General features: G+C 34.5%; 2 protein-coding genes across 4 annotated transcripts; both read left to right on the forward strand.

Annotated features, from left to right (window-relative positions):
- LOC104792117 (zinc finger BED domain-containing protein RICESLEEPER 2-like) lies at positions 2,881-4,886 on the forward strand. 3 transcript variants are annotated; one of them, XM_019243298.1, is made up of 3 exons: positions 2,881-3,125; positions 3,214-4,693; positions 4,778-4,886. In XM_019243298.1, the coding sequence occupies exon 2, from the start codon at positions 3,462-3,464 to the stop codon at positions 4,473-4,475; it is 1,014 nt and encodes a 337-aa protein (XP_019098843.1). In that variant the 5' UTR covers positions 2,881-3,125; positions 3,214-3,461; the 3' UTR covers positions 4,476-4,693; positions 4,778-4,886. The 3 variants fall into 3 exon arrangements, with proteins under 3 accessions (XP_019098843.1, XP_019098840.1, XP_019098844.1); XM_019243295.1 differs by having other exon boundaries at positions 3,221-4,693; XM_019243299.1 differs by having other exon boundaries at positions 2,881-3,109; positions 3,238-4,693.
- On the forward strand, positions 16,384-18,999 carry LOC104792123 (protein NUCLEAR FUSION DEFECTIVE 4-like). The gene is made up of 3 exons (XM_010518177.2): positions 16,384-16,770; positions 16,921-17,756; positions 18,317-18,999. The coding sequence occupies exons 1-3, from the start codon at positions 16,438-16,440 to the stop codon at positions 18,789-18,791; spliced, it is 1,644 nt and encodes a 547-aa protein (XP_010516479.1). The 5' UTR covers positions 16,384-16,437; the 3' UTR covers positions 18,792-18,999.

Consider the following 19,356-nt stretch of genomic DNA (forward strand, 5'->3'; position numbering starts at 1 on the left):
ACATTAAATTTCAATTAATTAAAATACTAAATTAATGCGTTAACTAAAACTTAAGGAATAAAAATATATATATATATATATATATATATATATATATATATATATTTGGAAGGATAAGAATAAGAAAGTTGTTCAGGGTTTTGAGGCAGAACCAATTGAGGTCATTAATCAGGCGGATAATGATAAATTGTTATGGAAATAGGCCAAGTCTTTCTATTCGGCTTCCCTAGATCCCTTGACTGTGGAAACTCGGGATCCTTCTCCCCGGTGTCAGGTTGATGGTTCTTGGAAGGCTTCAGATCGTCTTGCAGGTTTGGGCTGGTGGTTTTGTAATGGTGAGGATTCCACGCTGCTACTGGGAACATGAAGTCAACGTTGTAGTCCTTCCCCTCTACATTTGGAGTTTCAGGCTTTGATTTGGACGATGGATTCCCTATTGGCGGCAGGCGTTGAGTGTCAGAGTTTTGAGACGAATAGTGTAGAATTAGTGGCGATGGTGCAGTCTCCTGATGAATGGCCCCGCCTTCTCCAACCTTTTGGACGACTTCAACTTACTCTGACCATCCTTCCCCTCCTTCCAGCTGTCGAGGATTCCACGGACATCAAACGGGCAGATTGTCTGGCTTGCTCTTCGAGATCTTTATCTTCTGAGACTTCTTTTGTAAACTCTTATCCTCCTGTATTCCTGGGCGTTCGGGTATTCGGTTCGGTTCTGGATATATCCATTCGGTTCCGGTTATTTTGAATATAGGAGTTTAGGATCCATTCGGTTAATTTACTATTTTGGTTCGGGTTTGGTTCGGTTTCGGTTATTTTCGGTTCGGTTCTGGATATCCACAATTATATAAATTTTTAAAAAACTTTCAAAGATAAATAAAAATGTGATAATTTTTTGACAAATATATCTAATATTTAAAATATTGTAATATTTTGGTCTAAATTTATATGATATTGATTCAGTTCAAGCTTCAGGTTTTTAGATTAAATTTTATTACTTTATTAATCTAAAATGTATTGATTCACTAAAATGTCTTCGTAGTATAGTGGTTGCACTCACTCCTTTAATGCCTCTATCTGCGGTTTGAGCCCTGGAAAAACAGTTTTAATGTTTGTTTGGTTTTATTCGGCTATATTCGGGTAACCGAATGGATATCGGTTCGGTTACTATCCTTTGGTTTGGGCAAACAATCTTAGAGTTATTTTCTAGATTAATGTTCGGTTGAAAAAAACAAAAATAAAATATATATATATATATATATTAATCGCAGTGTTGCCCCTAGCTCTTGTTACTCATAAAAATCAATATTACTCCAAAACCTAAAGAGCCAAGTAGCCCTGGGCAAAATACCCGAAACCCGATCATCGAACCCGACCCAAAAAACCCGAACCCGAACCCGATTCGAAAGAAGAAAAAACCCGAATGGATTTTGGATTTCTGAAATTTGGATACCCGATCCCGATCGGGTTTTATCCGACATTGAAAATAAATCCGATCAAAACCCGATGATATACGAAACCACAGATATAGCCCTATGAATGATCATAGCCGATTATCTCTAACTCTAACCCTTTTGATTTGTTGCTTTTACCTCTCACCATCGGTTCGTTTTCCCGATACTCGATCTATAATCACTATTTATTCGGATTAAATCCCCATTATTCAAGCTGGAAAACCTAAACTGCTACTCATCTCCTCCGTCTGAGTCTTCACGGAGACATTCACAGGTGAATGTTTTTGTTGTATCGTGTATCATTTTTGTTTGCGAGTTCTACTATGTTTCAATTTCTGTTGTATCTTGTATCAATTTCTGTGGGTTTTTGGATTTGTTTGTTCGATTGATTGATTTGCAAATCTCCAAATTAAGCATTTCAATTTTTTCTCAATGTTGTTCCTTCTTCCCATTTGAATCTGAACTGTGTTCTGCACCCAGAATTGGTTTTAGCTTCATGATTTATTTGAAATTCTATGTGTTTTTGTCTTGTATTGTTGAGTAAAGCATGATTGGTTTCTGTTTTAGTTTAGCTTCATGTCTTGTAATTTTTTAGTTTGATCATTTGATTGGGTTCTGTTTTAGTCTAGCTTCATGTTTCATGTGTGATCGATGGGTTTTGTTTTTGTGATCAATGGTGGTCTTGTTTGTGTGATCGATGGTGACATGTGATGTGTGATCGATAGTGGTCATGTGATCTGTTTTAGTTCATCATCTCCAAAGCATTTTTGAATTGCAGTACATAGATAAAGAAAACCAAAGTCACACAACACACAACAAGTGTTCGTTTAGGATATATATGATCATTGTGTGAGCATTTGTTTTGTGTGATCAATGATCGATGGTGACATGGTGTTTTCTTTCACTAACTTGTTTTTTTTTTTTTACAATTAGCAGATGGATTCATCATCTCCACATCAACATGATCGAGATAATGATGCAGATGGATTTGAGTTTGATGGCCAAGGAGAAGGGTTTCAGACTCCATAAGCAAATCAATGGGGGGAAAAAAAAACAAAATCATAAAGATGGAGATGAACAACCAAAAACTCTGAGGCAAGTCACTCCAACGTCAGGTGTATGGGTTCATTTCACAAGGCTACCAAATAACCGCAATATATGTACCTGCCACTATTGCAAGAGAGAATACAAGTGTCCATCAAAGTTAGGGACTAAAAATATGTGGAATCATCTTGAAGTCTGTAAGGAGCACAAGGCGTGGCAAGAAGGAAAAGATCCAAAGTTGAGTCAACATGTCATTAATAAGGATGGAAATCTGCAAAATGCTAAAGTTCCAGAGAGTGTTTTCAGAGAAGCATCCAATGAGATGCTTGTGATAGGAGAGTTGCCATTATCTTTCATTGAATCTATGGCTTGGAGACACTTCTATAGCAAGATATAGTGTTCTTTTTTTTTTTCCTTTTTTTTTTTTTTCAATTTTATTGTAATGATACTAATATGTCTCTATCTGTTCATGGATGCAGATGAATCTATATAAATCACACTCTAGAAGGACTGCCACAAGGGACATTGCTGAGATGTTTATTCAGAGAAAATCGACAATGAGAAAGTGGTTCATTGCTAACAAACAAAGAGTCTCACTCACAACAGATATATGGGTTAGTGATGTCACAGGTAATGTCATTTATCCTTCTTTTTACTCACAAATCTTGCGTTTTTGAGTTCACTTTTCTCTTCTAATCTTATCGATGGCTAATCACAGGTGCAAGTTATATGGTCATAACAGCACATTACATTGATCAGTATTGGCGACTAAAGAAGCTTATAATAGGATTCAAGTATGTGACATACCACAAAGGGAAGACAATTGCAGCTACTCTTCTTGATTGTTTAGCTGATTGGGGTATATAGAAGGTCTTCTCTGTTACAGTGGACAATGCAACGGCAAATACAAATGCTTTGAGTAAGTTTGAGACTACTTTCTCTCTCGTTTCTGATGAGTCTTTAGTTATGAAAGTAGAGTTTATGCATGTGAGATGTGCTGGCCATATCATTAATTTGATAGTGAGAGACAGGTTGACTGAAGTTTCTGAGAATGTACTTGCAATCAGGAATGCTATCTCTTATTTTAGATCCCACTCAAATAGGCAAAACACATTTAACCAGAAGATAAATTCTGTTAGGATGACAAGGGGTAGTTTGCCTTTGGATGTTAAGACTAGGTGGAATTCGACTTATTTGATGTTGCAGAGGGCAATTAAGTACAAGGTAGCATTTGATAAGATGGAGACAGAAGACAAGCTATTCAATGATCATTTCCTGGAGATTGATAATGGAAAAAAGAGAGTTGGACCTCCTAGCTTCAATGATTGGCGTGCAGTTGAAAGGTTAGACAAGTTTTTAGAGATTTTTTACAACTCAACATTGATTGTCTCGGCTTCTACTAAACTGAATTCTCATAAGTGTTATGAAGAGATTGTCAACATATCAACCAATCTTGACCTGATGTGTTCTAGTTATGATTCTGAGTTGAAGATAAAGGCTGAGGAAATGTATAAGAAGTTTGATAAGTATTGGGATGGGATTAGTAATATCAATCTGATGTTGATAATAGCGACAGTATTTGATCCTAGTAAGAAGCTGCATTTTGCTAAGATTTGTTTTGCCGAGTTGTATGGTGAAGAGACTCCAACATATAAAGAGATGTATGACAAATTTTACAATCTTCTGATTGATATGTTCAAGGAGTATAGTGATCGGTATGCTAAATTTCAGCCTTCTCAGTCATCTCAGCCAGATGTGAGTGAAGAAGATAGTGTTCCTCGTCTTTTCACAATTGATAAAAGGTACAAAGCAGCTTTAAATGAGATTGGAGTTCAAGTGACAAAAGATGAATTGACTACAAACCTGAAAGAAGCTGTTGAGAATCCAGATGTGATGATGGGGACTGAGTATGATGTTCTATCTTGGTGGAAAGTCAATTGTGGTAAGTACCCTATTCTATCACAAATATATGGCTCGTGATGTCTTTGTTATGCAAGTGTCATTTGTAGCATCTGAAAGTGCTTTTAGCACAAGTGGTAGGATAATAGAACCATGTAGAAGTTGTCTAACTCCCTATATGGTTGAGGTTTTGATGTGTACTGAGCAGTGGATGAAACAAGACATTGCAATTGAATCAAGAGTTCTTACCAATGCTCAAATTCTGGCAGAAGTAGAATATGAAGATCGACTTGAAAAAGGTTTGTATATCACTAGATTTTGTTATTTTTTGTTTTTGCCTCTCTTATAGTTTATGTTAGCTCATCCAATTCTTATGTTTTCAGAGTTCTGCATTGAAGATTAAGGTCTCGACTACTTGGAGCTACAAGGTGTTTTGTTCTTTTGTCTCGTTTAGTACTTGGTTTATTAAGACATGGATTTGTTTGTTTAACAATCTTGTTATGTGGTTGTTTGAAGTTTGAACGAGATTATGGTTTGAATTTTGAACATTGGTCTCTTTCTGTTTATGGTTATTGATCAGTATATTGAATAAAATTGAGTTTGGTTTACTTAATTTCAGATTGAGATCGGATACCCGATCTGATCCGAACCTGATGGGTGTTTATCCGAAATCCGACCCAAATATTAGAAAAACCCGAATGGGTCTAGGACCCCTTAATCCAAAATATCCGACAATCCAACATACCCGACCTATACCCGATCGGGTCACCCAAATACCTAGGGCTAGAGCCAAGGAGGATGATATAAAAGCTTGAGCCGTGTGAAAAAATTTACCAATTGTTATTTGGGCTTCTTTTGAAATATGATGCATACATATTTTGGGATAACTTTTTTTAAAAAACTTTCGGTGATTAGTTAGATGGTTGAAAATTTCAACTTGAAATATATACTGGCCACCATAAACCAGTGCTTGATTTTAGTTTTCCAGTAAATTGTTAATGTGACAAACATCTTTAAGTGATTTCAGTATTATGATAATTTTTATTAGTATGTTTATGAAATTCTTTAATACTTTCACAATAATATTTTTAATTTTTTTTCTTTTTTTTCATCACATATAAAATAAAATAATATCAGTCCCACTCCCATCTACCATTTAAAATGTGGTAGAATCTTACCATTAAATCTGTGACTTATTAATTTTCTAATATTAAGTACTACCGTTACATTTTCATGCATCTCTGCCACACACCCTGTCTACATCTTTTTTTTTTTTTTTTTGTCATCAGTCTCAATCTTCTTTTAACGTATGTGCGAAAGTGTTTCTTTAGAGGTCAGGTAGCTAGCAACAACAAAAAATGAGAAAACATTTTTGTTAAAAATAAATAAAAAATAGTTACAAGAAAAATGAGTCTTGTCAAACAAAACAAAAATGAGATATTTCATTAAGCTAAGGAATCAAAAGGGGTTACTCACCCCGGTTTTTTTAAATTGATTCCGAATATCATCATCAATTTAAACTTTTGTTTGTCTTTTCTCACATCAGGTCGATTTATATAGAAACGCAGATGTTGAAACCTCTACTTATGTTGTTTTTGTTGTCATTAACAACACACTGTATTGGGTACCACTAAAGAAAAGCGTATAAATATATACTAGTATAATTGCAACACTTTTTGCATAAAAATATGTTTTTAAAAACATTTAACATTAAATGCAATGAAATGCTTATATTTATATCTAAAACAAATTTAGAATGTGCTCAAATTATTGTGTGGTACATCGGAGATTATAGAATAAATCACTAAAATTAATAAAATAGTATATTTGTAAAATTAGTATTAAAATAGTATATTAACAAAAAAAAAGTTATGTAAAAACTTGTCTCGCGGATCATATTAACCAGTTGAAATGGTACTATACTTCTCGTGCATTAAAAACTCTGTAACAGAGTAATCAACTACACTTAATTTAGGGAAATAGTCTGACGTTAAAAATTTGGTTCATCTCCTAGAATGTCGAAGAAGAAAAAACAAACGGTGGTCGTCATCCCCTTCTCCCCGGCGGTGATGAGGCGTGGTAGATCTGCCTTTTGTTGCTCATTTTGGCTTCTCCCGTTGAGATGAGAAAAGCTTCTTCTCTGGTCAAGGGCACCAAGGTGTCAGAGAGGAGTTCTTCTCACGGCTTGGCTCTCTGGATTGACGGCTGTGGTGAGCGGCGGAAGACAGAAGGCGGATCAGTGGGTTTCACCGCTTGTCACGGCGATTAACGGTGGATCTTTAGAGATCTTGCTGGCTTGTCTTGGGATTCTGTTGTAGATGGTTTTGATTGAGCCACAATCCGTCTACACTGCCATTTCAGGCCTTCGCTGGACCGGATCTGAAGAGGGTTTGTCGAGGAGAAAGCTCTAGAGGCGATGGTCACTGGGAATCGAGGGTTAGTTGTGGTTTTCTCTTGTTGCTAGGTAGGGGACTTGAGGAATAGGGCGCAGTTGTCTAAAGCCTTTCCTATTATGGGAGGGAAGTTTCGGGCTTGGCTTGTCGTTTATTCTAGCACAGTTCCCGGATTCGTTTGCTCCAGTTCTGTTGTTCATTGTCACAGGTGAAGTCACAAAGAAGTCTCCCTCGCAAATGCCAGATCTAGTAGGTGGGTTCATGTGGCTGATTTACCCGGTCTAGTCAGATCTTTTTTTCCGGTGCTATTGCTAGTTGTTTTTTCCTTTTTGTGGTTGTGTGTAGCCGATTGTATCACTTTTGAATCTGTCTTATTAGGTTTTTTTAATGTTAATATTAAAAAAATTTAAAAAAAAAAAAAAAAAAAAACGGTGTGAGTTTTCAAGTTGAGGTCCAAATCAATCACCACACCAGCCTGCCGTTGTGGCTTGTACCAGTAATGGTAGGTAAGATATTTCATCACGTCACTTAATTTTGTTCTAGACACATTCTTTATTTATTTTTCTTGTTCAGTTGTACTTTTTTCAAAGTTTCTCTTTGTCTCTTCCTGCTTTTTTTTTTTTGACGGTCAAACCCCATATATTAAGTTATCGGAGATAACTCTCTTTGAGAGAGAGCCAATTAGGTACCGACGAGCTTACATGGGAAAAACAGAAACCTCGTGCTCTTGCACATTTCGCAAGTTTATCGGCACGGATATTATCCTCTCGGGAAATATATCTAATACTAAAATTAGCAAATCTATCTCTGAAATGNAATTCTGATGAAAAGGTCGGCCAATCCTTGATATTAGACGTCATCCTTAGGAGGTATGAACAATCCGTAGCAAAAAGAGCTTTATCCAGGTCCAACGCTAATAAGCACTCCATAGCCCAAATAAGGGTATCTAACTCTGCATGTAATGGGGATAAGCTTCTGCGCGATCCTTTTAGCCCCATGTGCAGGATTCTATCACCGATAGACGCAATCCAGCCATGCCCACTCCTATCCACCTCTGTATGCCAAGATCCATCTATAAAGCATACAAGGGATTCTTGAGGAATTGGGATCGAAGGTATGCATGCTTCTACTACCGCTGGTGCTAAGTCTCTGTTATTTGCTCTTCTCCAAACTTCTTCTTCTTGGATAGCTTTCTCCAGTGTATCTTGCGGAGATTCAGAGATATTTTCAAACACTTTCTTATTTCTTGCCTTCCAAATGTACCACATCATCCACGGGAACATTCTCAAGTTTTGATCAGTTGCACCAGAGTCTCTGCCACGCCCATATAGAAAATCGAGGTTGCTATATAGGGAAGATGAAGGGAACACCATAGGATGGGAAGGGATTGTCGATAAAGCCCATACTTGACGTGCTGGGGGGCNTGAGGAATTGGGATCGAAGGTATGCATGCTTCTACTACCGCTGGTGCTAAGTCTCTGTTATTTGCTTTTCTCCAAACTTCTTCTTCTTGGATAGCTTTTTCCAGTGTATCTTGCGGAGATTCGGAGATATTTTCAAACACTTTCTTATTTCTTGCCTTCCAAATGTACTACAACATCCACGGGAACGTTCTCAAGCTTTGATCAGTTGCACCAGAGTCTCTACCACGCCCATATAGAAAATCGAGGTTGCTATATAGGGAAGGTGAAGGGAACACCATAGGATGGGAAGGGATTGTCGATAAAGCCCATACTTGACGTGCTGAGGGACATTCAAATAGCATATGGTTTATAGTTTTCTCCTCCGCTCCACATCTAGGACAATCTTTATCTCTACCAATATGACGATAATGCATGCGTTGACATATTGCCAAACACCCAATCACATATTGCTACACGAAATGCTTTTATTTTCTCTTCCTGCTTTTATTTTCAGCATTTTCATATTAATTATTAAATATTTGATCTTAAGAAAAAGAAAAAGTAATATAAAAGCTTTATATGGTTGTCACATTTGACTTGATCAAGCATTATTATAAGATTTGATTAGATGCGATGCGACATGTTTTAATTTTATCTTATTGCAACATGGTTATTTAAAACTTGGTCGATACAATTTGCGTCATTGTTAAATAGACGAGCATGAAGTACATCGCTGTTCTTATTTAGCTTTTGTAAAGTAATGGCTGTTGGGGACATCATAATGCCACTTGTAGGTTGCCTTCAAATCAAAGAGACGAAAAACTTCGTCCTTTTCATGTGTACACTCATGAACTGCCAATATCTATCTTTGTTTTAATTAGGGTTAGGAAGAGCAAACCAATTTGTTCACTTGTTAAGCCATTTTTTTCTTCTCTTATTATGAATGTTTTTCTTTTTTTGTCAATAGCGTATTATACTAATTAAAAGGATCAAAGAGCACGTATCTATATCATTATCTATATCGTTTTTTTTGTCATTTGAAATTTCTATTAGTAGTAACAGTTACATCAAGAAGCCTTGCGCCATTAGCGTTAGTGTTGTTTATACAGCTGCACTTTTTTTTTTTATTCTTTTTTTTTTGGACAAAGTTTATACAGCTGCACTAACCTCCAAAACATAGACTAATTACAAATTTTAACGAGACAAACCAAATGCACATGGCAAAAAATTTCTCACTCACATTCAAATAAATCATGCAACCAATCTAGATAACTTTTGGCCTAAAGCATTTCTTGTTGTACTTAAAGTTATGAAAGAAGCTCCTATCGTAGTTGAAGGATCATTGCAGTGAATTGATGAAGAAAAAAGGACCAAGCTTTTGGTCTTTCCACTACTTTGACCAGTTGAGTTTCTTCGGATGAAAAGATGACTTTGTGTCCCGCTACATCCTCAGATGCTCTTGGTATTCCAGAGTAGACATTGCAGATGCACGTAATCTTTACTTGCCAAAAGATTTTCAGAACTCATATAAATCCAACTTTTCTTATCATCATCAAAAGCGTTTACGGATAGCTATAGCTAGCTACGATGCAGTGATTTTTCCAAAACTTTAAACGAAACCACCAGTCCACCAAAGCTTAGCTAAGTCTAGTCATTGTCAGTCACCAGAACTTTTGTTTCAGTGTACTAATTAAACTAAGTAATCATACACCAACGTTTCATGTTCAGCCGCAAAACAAGCTCACCCACTTGCCTAATGCCTACTGCTTTGGCTTGTTCCTCCATGTAGGTAAGATATTTCTTTATGTGATATGTCACTAATTCTTTTCAGACATTATCAGTTTTTTTTTTCTTTTTTTTCTGTCATTTTTCTTCGTTCAAATATATATTTTCTGTTTCGGTTTTATCTTAGATTATTAGGCTTCTTGATTTCCAGTTTAGAGATATTTTAGTTTTGAATTTCATATTCAGACAGTTTAAATAAACAAAATTGCTCACATTTTGTTAGTTGCAAGTTGCAACAAATGATTTGTATTTCCTCTTCATGCGGAATTGAAAAATTCCTAATAAAGGGAAAGTCAAACATTATGCGACACATGATTGAGATATACTCAAGCCTTGGAGACGAGTTGTTCAAAGGTGGTAGTGACGACTCCAGTCTCCGACTGAATGACCAACATTTTGTAATCTCAAGGATGGTTTTATTACTTTTAGAAATCAGTTTAGTAGTCTTAAGTATGATTCTTTTTTTTGGTTCACAAAAGTATTGAGTCGAAAAGGTAACATGAAGTTACATTTTCATTTCGACACATTTGATTCGCTCAAGCATTAAGATTTGATTCTTTTATTGTTCTGTTAAGTGCAACATGNTTGAAGGATCATTGCAGTGAATTGATGAAGAAAAAAGGACCAAGCTTTTGGTCTTTCCACTACTTTGACCAGTTGAGTTTCTTCGGATGAAAAGATGACTTTGTGTCCCGCTACATCCTCAGATGCTCTTGGTATTCCAGAGTAGACATTGCAGATGCACGTAATCTTTACTTGCCAAAAGATTTTCAGAACTCATATAAATCCAACTTTTCTTATCATCATCAAAAGCGTTTACGGATAGCTATAGCTAGCTACGATGCAGTGATTTTTCCAAAACTTTAAACGAAACCACCAGTCCACCAAAGCTTAGCTAAGTCTAGTCATTGTCAGTCACCAGAACTTTTGTTTCAGTGTACTAATTAAACTAAGTAATCATACACCAACGTTTCATGTTCAGCCGCAAAACAAGCTCACCCACTTGCCTAATGCCTACTGCTTTGGCTTGTTCCTCCATGTAGGTAAGATATTTCTTTATGTGATATGTCACTAATTCTTTTCAGACATTATCAGTTTTTTTTTTCTTTTTTTTCTGTCATTTTTCTTCGTTCAAATATATATTTTCTGTTTCGGTTTTATCTTAGATTATTAGGCTTCTTGATTTCCAGTTTAGAGATATTTTAGTTTTGAATTTCATATTCAGACAGTTTAAATAAACAAAATTGCTCACATTTTGTTAGTTGCAAGTTGCAACAAATGATTTGTATTTCCTCTTCATGCGGAATTGAAAAATTCCTAATAAAGGGAAAGTCAAACATTATGCGACACATGATTGAGATATACTCAAGCCTTGGAGACGAGTTGTTCAAAGGTGGTAGTGACGACTCCAGTCTCCGACTGAATGACCAACATTTTGTAATCTCAAGGATGGTTTTATTACTTTTAGAAATCAGTTTAGTAGTCTTAAGTATGATTCTTTTTTTTGGTTCACAAAAGTATTGAGTCGAAAAGGTAACATGAAGTTACATTTTCATTTCGACACATTTGATTCGCTCAAGCATTAAGATTTGATTCTTTTATTGTTCTGTTAAGTGCAACATGGGTTATACGATTATTAAACGTAATAATCCCATTAATGGCTGTTGGAAACCACTTAAGGCCACATGTAGATTTGCCTTCCAACTGATTTTTATACTACTTATGTAAACTTATAAANTCCAGAGTAGACATTGCAGATGCACGTAATCTTTACTTGCCAAAAGATTTTCAGAACTCATATAAATCCAACTTTTCTTATCATCATCAAAAGCGTTTACGGATAGCTATAGCTAGCTACGATGCAGTGATTTTTCCAAAACTTTAAACGAAACCACCAGTCCACCAAAGCTTAGCTAAGTCTAGTCATTGTCAGTCACCAGAACTTTTGTTTCAGTGTACTAATTAAACTAAGTAATCATACACCAACGTTTCATGTTCAGCCGCAAAACAAGCTCACCCACTTGCCTAATGCCTACTGCTTTGGCTTGTTCCTCCATGTAGGTAAGATATTTCTTTATGTGATATGTCACTAATTCTTTTCAGACATTATCAGTTTTTTTTTTCTTTTTTTTCTGTCATTTTTCTTCGTTCAAATATATATTTTCTGTTTCGGTTTTATCTTAGATTATTAGGCTTCTTGATTTCCAGTTTAGAGATATTTTAGTTTTGAATTTCATATTCAGACAGTTTAAATAAACAAAATTGCTCACATTTTGTTAGTTGCAAGTTGCAACAAATGATTTGTATTTCCTCTTCATGCGGAATTGAAAAATTCCTAATAAAGGGAAAGTCAAACATTATGCGACACATGATTGAGATATACTCAAGCCTTGGAGACGAGTTGTTCAAAGGTGGTAGTGACGACTCCAGTCTCCGACTGAATGACCAACATTTTGTAATCTCAAGGATGGTTTTATTACTTTTAGAAATCAGTTTAGTAGTCTTAAGTATGATTCTTTTTTTTGGTTCACAAAAGTATTGAGTCGAAAAGGTAACATGAAGTTACATTTTCATTTCGACACATTTGATTCGCTCAAGCATTAAGATTTGATTCTTTTATTGTTCTGTTAAGTGCAACATGGGTTATACGATTATTAAACGTAATAATCCCATTAATGGCTGTTGGAAACCACTTAAGGCCACATGTAGATTTGCCTTCCAACTGATTTTTATACTACTTATGTAAACTTATAAAGTTATAGTTAACAGCCAAAATTTCTTTTTATATATCTTCTTTCCAGAATAGGAAAAGCAAACGAAGCTGTACACTTGGTTTTTATACTACTTATTAACAGCTAATATTATTTTAATTTTTTCTCTAGCAAATGTGGTTATAGATAAAATTGCTACTTAAGAAACTTTTGTTAGAACGTTGTAGAGCTATCAACATATCGAGAAGTGCATTTCGTGAGTTTCGTCTAAGCTTCTGGTAACCAATAATATTCATCTATTGGTTCGTCCTAGGTTTTATGAATTGTATGATCTTATTGGTCATAAGATCCCATTTACATAACAGTGGTACAATTCACATATCTCTCTCTCAGCCGTTGGATCCATCTCTTTTAAGATCAGATCAGATCATATCATTTTAAGACAGCCTGTAGAACGCCCGTACCAAAGAGATAAAGTTTTCGAAGTGCAAGTTTCTGTCTTTTTCGAATGTGATAAGCAAATTGTGATAACCTCTCCCGCAAATCGAATCAATGGCTAATAAAATAATACTCTCTATTATCGATGGTACTATCAACTACGGTAGATAGAGAGTCGTCTTTATCAATCTATTTCTCTCTTATCCCCACCATTTTCTGCAACTTCCACGGCAACATTCATTAAATTTTTACCATTATTTGACTATTTCAAAAACCCATTTTTCTATTTGGACATTTAAAACGAAGATTTTTTTTTTGTTTGTTTATGGCGTATTACTCAAACTTTTACTCAACAGTGAAATATTCTAAATATTATAATTAATTTTAACAAATTTTTAGTCATCAAATTTACAAATTCTTTTAATTTATTTTATATTTATACTAATTTGTTATATTTGTACTAATTTATTTAAATTACATGCATTGTTATCTTTTTTTCTGTCGCCACAGGCATTTGTTATCCAAATTCTATGTTTATTTAATTTTTACTTTTTTCTGATAAAATATCATACGTTTATTACATATTAGATGTATAATATTTCTGATGCAATATTGGAAAATGGAAATAAAAAATGTCTTTGACAATTATCTTCTTTTTATCAATCGATTTATTGATAAACTTACGATTATCTTAATATTATTTTGCTGAAATTTATAGTTTCATCATTTCATGATCGTGGGGTTGTCTACCTGACAAGCTAGCTGTAACCGATTCAATCCCAAATATTAAAACAATCTTTCTCTTATAAGATCTTTTGAAGACGACGGCAACACCGTGAATCTAGACAAAAATGGCAACATATAATTTAATTTAAATAAAATAAGATGAATTTGGTTATTGAGCATGTTTTTCTATATATTTTTTTAATAGTATAGATAGACTAAGTTATGATTGAGATTTGAGTGAGTGTTCCTTGTAAGTTTATGGCGAAGTCTATAATAGTGGACGGTTGGGGTATAAAATTTGTCTAAACATCTTGTCAGTGAAATTCGAATTAGTGTTCAGAAATTAGACCTTAAAAAGTTAGATGTGTCATCAAGTTTTAAAAATTTTAAATGGTCAAATTCTTAACTATTTTTTGGAATTTATCAAAAAAAATAGAGTTACACTATTAGAACAGTACCAACATATAAAATATTAATATATTTATTGANCCACGGCAACATTCATTAAATTTTTACCATTATTTGACTATTTCAAAAACCCATTTTTCTATTTGGACATTTAAAACGAAGATTTTTTTTTTGTTTGTTTATGGCGTATTACTCAAACTTTTACTCAACAGTGAAATATTCTAAATATTATAATTAATTTTAACAAATTTTTAGTCATCAAATTTACAAATTCTTTTAATTTATTTTATATTTATACTAATTTGTTATATTTGTACTAATTTATTTAAATTACATGCATTGTTATCTTTTTTTCTGTCGCCACAGGCATTTGTTATCCAAATTCTATGTTTATTTAATTTTTACTTTTTTCTGATAAAATATCATACGTTTATTACATATTAGATGTATAATATTTCTGATGCAATATTGGAAAATGGAAATAAAAAATGTCTTTGACAATTATCTTCTTTTTATCAATCGATTTATTGATAAACTTACGATTATCTTAATATTATTTTGCTGAAATTTATAGTTTCATCATTTCATGATCGTGGGGTTGTCTACCTGACAAGCTAGCTGTAACCGATTCAATCCCAAATATTAAAACAATCTTTCTCTTATAAGATCTTTTGAAGACGACGGCAACACCGTGAATCTAGACAAAAATGGCAACATATAATTTAATTTAAATAAAATAAGATGAATTTGGTTATTGAGCATGTTTTTCTATATATTTTTTTAATAGTATAGATAGACTAAGTTATGATTGAGATTTGAGTGAGTGTTCCTTGTAAGTTTATGGCGAAGTCTATAATAGTGGACGGTTGGGGTATAAAATTTGTCTAAACATCTTGTCAGTGAAATTCGAATTAGTGTTCAGAAATTAGACCTTAAAAAGTTAGATGTGTCATCAAGTTTTAAAAATTTTAAATGGTCAAATTCTTAACTATTTTTTGGAATTTATCAAAAAAAATAGAGTTACACTATTAGAACAGTACCAACATATAAAATATTAATATATTTATTGAATTAAATTTTAGTTTAAAAAAATAATTAAACCACTTATACAGAGATAAATATTTTAAAAGTCTCTTATTGAAGTGTTTTAGACGCGTTATGGAAGCAAGATTATAAAAGTTTTGGAGAGCTTCTAATTCCGATTTCGATTACTTTTCTAAAATCATCTAATTTTCAAAACAGAAAAAAATTATAGCAAATCTTTTTTGCCTCTCTTGATAAAAAATAAGTTTCGAGAATATGATGTAGATCTAGTATGCCGATTTTATAATCAAATATTGTGATTTTATCTTGCTATTCATAAACTCATAAGCCAACTACATAGAAGAGATTTGTTGAATTCACTAACAATATTATATCTAGCCTTCAGTATTCATTTTTCTTTAACTATATTTTGGTTTACGATTTTCAATCCGTAATTTCCATAGTCTTTGTAATCTTATTTCAATAAATTTATTTCTTTCTTATATTTTTAAAACGATTGAATATTACAAGCAACTTTTCAAAACAACGTTTTTTTTTAACTATTCAAATAGTTCGAACTTCGAAGAACGCTTCTATCTCTAGTGGAGAAAGTCTTCAAGTTCCCAATACATTCATCCGTAACAGCTTATTAACAAGTATCTCTCTGTATTTAAATTTCCGGATACTCAAGACTTTATAGAACGGGTCGGAATTGAGTAATATATCAAACCGTATATTCCTAAAAGATACATCTATGATCCATCCCCAAGTCGGTCACCTACTATATTATTAAACGACCGGAGAAAGTAAAAACACAAAATATGAGCACGCCGTATTTTAATATTCCGTGTCATAATAATACATCCACGGTTTATACACCTTCTTTAACCGTACATATGTCGGTGTCGTACGCACCTTCCCTGGTCTCATTCCCACATGTTAAAATTAAAATATACAATTGTTATTTTTTTTTTCTTTGTATACAAGACAACTTGATATTTACAATTGTTTGACAAAAATGTCAAAACCTAATGAATTAAATAAAATAAAAAACACGCAAAAGAATAAAACCCTTTTCCCTTTTTATATTTCTATAAAAACCGTCCATAAGGCGAGGTTCCACGACCCACACACACTTTAATCTTTTTTTCTAACAATGGGTTTCCGAAGATCTTTCTCTTCTTCTTCCTCTCTAAAATGGCTTGGATTTGTAACAGCGGTTTGGGTTCAAGCCATCTCCGGCAACAACTACACTTTCTCCAACTACTCCGGCGCTCTCAAGTCTCTCATGAACCTTAACCAACTCGAGCTCAATAACTTATCCGTTGCTAAAGATGTCGGCAAAGCTTTCGGAATCCTCGCTGGTCTCGCTTCTGATCGTCTTCCAACTTCTGTCATCCTTCTTATAGGTTGCTTCGAGGGTCTTCTTGGTTATGGTGTACAATGGCTTGTTGTTAGCCGCACCATTCAACCAATCTCTTATTGGCAGGTACTAACAACAACTTTTTGCTAGTTTTTTTTTTGTCAACCAATTTTTCGATGAATGGTTACTCAGTTCTGCCGGTGGATGTTATTAGTACAAAAATGTTACAAATCCAAATCTTATATATATATTTTTTTTACTTCTTGAATTTTTCAGATGTGTATATTCCTCTGTATGGGAGGGAACAGTACAACGTGGATGAACACGGCGGTTTTAGTGACTTGCATACGCAACTTCCGACGAAACCGTGGTCCAGTCTCGGGGATTTTGAAAGGATACGTCGGTTTAAGCACTGCTATATTCACAGATCTATGTACTGCTCTGTTCTCAAACGATCCGGCGTCGTTTTTGGTTTTACTAGCGGTCGTGCCTTTCGCCGTATGTCTCACGGCGGTTTTTTTCCTCCGTGAGATCCCACCGGCTTCTTCCGCTGAAGAGGAGAACGAAGAGACTCGTTACTTCGCGGTGTTCAACATTGTGGCAGTCGTTGTTGCTGTGTACCTTCAGTCTTACGACATCATAGGAATCAAAACCGGAGTGTTCTCTGTTGCTTTCGCCTCTATACTTCTCTTCTTATTAGCTTCTCCAATCGCTATACCTTTCCACTCTTTCATCAAGAGCTTGAACAATGGTGAACAAGGTGATGACTTAGAAGGACGGATCCAAGAACCGTTGCTCAGATCAGAGATCGCGGCCGCAGCGGCGGAGAAAGAAGTAATTGTTGTAGCTGCTGAAGAGGAAAGGATGGAGAAGAAGAGACCGGTGTTGGGAGAAGACCACACTATAATGGAAGCAATAATGACAGTTGACTTTTGGGTGCTTTTCGTGTCGTTTCTGTGTGGTGTAGGAACTGGTTTAGCTGTGATGAACAATATGGGTCAGATTGGTCTTGCCCTTGGCTACACAAATGTTTCAATCTTTGTCTCCATGACTAGTATTTGGGGTTTCTTCGGTCGCATTCTCTCCGGTACTCTCTCCGAATACTTTCTCAAGTAAGTTCTCCTTTTAACTCTCTATGCATTTTTTGCCATAGTTTACTGTTACTCTGTCTCGTTCTGAACGATGCTACAATTGAAAATATCATTTCAACTCTCATTCTAACATTAATTACTAATATTCATTACATAGCTGTAACGTGACGTGTTAATTTTTCATTCTCATATATGGACATGCAAACTTCAATGCGTTCTGATTTGTAAATCTTTTTTTCCCTTCTGCATTTTCTTCTTCCTTTAATGATTTTTCTCATATAAAGAAAAGGGATCTTTTAGAATTTTCTGGTTGATTCATTTAACTAAGTTTTGTTCTTTTACATAGACATGTCCAAATCCAATATTTTGATCTTTTCCTTATTTTGGACCAGACTCATAAATTTCTCTTCACGTGCCGTGCCTACTTAATTTTCCTTTGGATTCTTTAGATATTTTTACTTTGTTTTTTTTTTAAACAAAAAAATTAAAAAGTTATGTATCAGTATCACGTAGATCGTATCAATAAGCATGTTGATTTTATACTTTACTAACCAAAAGAATGTAAATTTGTTCTCTTATAGGAAAGCTGGAACACCAAGACCACTGTGGAACGCAGCCTCTCAAATCCTTATGGCCGTTGGGTATATACTAATGGCTTTAGCCGTGCCAAACTCACTCTACATCGGTTCAATGGTGGTTGGAGTTTGTTACGGTGTTCGTCTAGCCATAACAGTACCAACAGCATCTGAACTCTTTGGTCTCAAATACTACGGTCTCATCTACAACATCTTAGTACTTAACTTGCCACTTGGCTCGTTCCTTTTCTCGGGTCTGCTCGCTGGCTTCCTCTACGATGCAGAGGCTACACCAACTCCAGGTGGAGGGAACACGTGCGTTGGAGCTCATTGTTACCGTCTCATCTTCATAGTCATGGCATTAGCTTCTGTTATTGGAGTCGGTTTGGATCTTGTGTTGGCTTATAGGACGAAGGAGATTTACGCTAAGATCCACGCTAGCAAAAAGTCCAAGAATAAATCTGGTGGTAGCCTTAGTTAAGAAATTGTAAATCTAGTTCTGTCTCACTTGATTGTTCGTCACGTTTCAGATGCTGATTCTTTTAGACATGATACAATATCGAATTCAAGATATTGTTGAATTAAGATTTCAAGTACCAGTGATCATTGTTGTAGCCTTGTAGGAGCACCGCCAATGTATTTTATTTGAAGATTTTGTTCAGAATCTATATTATTATTTTTGAAGTACATTTTTGTTTATGTCCTTCAAGTTTTGCTTATTTAATATGTTTTATTTATAACATTAACCTCTAACAATTTTCCTAAAATAACATTTCGTAGAAATTTAATTAATGGAACTATTTAAATCTACCTAATTTGATACGTTTATTGCCATAAATAGTTGGCAACATCTATACATTTCAATTTTTCCACAAACAACTCTACACGTTAAATTTTTAATGCCATAAAAATCTTTAAACCTATTTTAATAGATTTTTAGAGAAAAAATCTGTTAGTTTCCCTAAATTATCTCGGCTTAATTAATAGTTTCCATTTAATATTTTCTACATTTATTGAAAGTGATAATATAGTTTCCGTAAATTATC

Source organism: Camelina sativa, chromosome 1, assembly GCF_000633955.1.
Source record: "Camelina sativa cultivar DH55 chromosome 1, Cs, whole genome shotgun sequence".
Classification (NCBI taxonomy): domain Eukaryota; kingdom Viridiplantae; phylum Streptophyta; class Magnoliopsida; order Brassicales; family Brassicaceae; genus Camelina; species Camelina sativa.

Bases quoted from the DNA above. Each gene is read 5' to 3' on its own strand.
- LOC104792117 (XM_019243298.1), top strand. From the start codon at position 3,462: ATGAAAGTAGAGTTTATGCATGTGAGATGTGCTGGCCATATCATTAAT.
- LOC104792123 (XM_010518177.2), top strand. From the start codon at position 16,438: ATGGGTTTCCGAAGATCTTTCTCTTCTTCTTCCTCTCTAAAATGGCTT. The intron at 16,771-16,920 runs GTACTAACAACA...TGAATTTTTCAG, and splicing joins AACCAATCTCTTATTGGCAG to ATGTGTATATTCCTCTGTAT. The intron at 17,757-18,316 runs GTAAGTTCTCCT...GTTCTCTTATAG, and splicing joins CTCTCCGAATACTTTCTCAA to GAAAGCTGGAACACCAAGAC.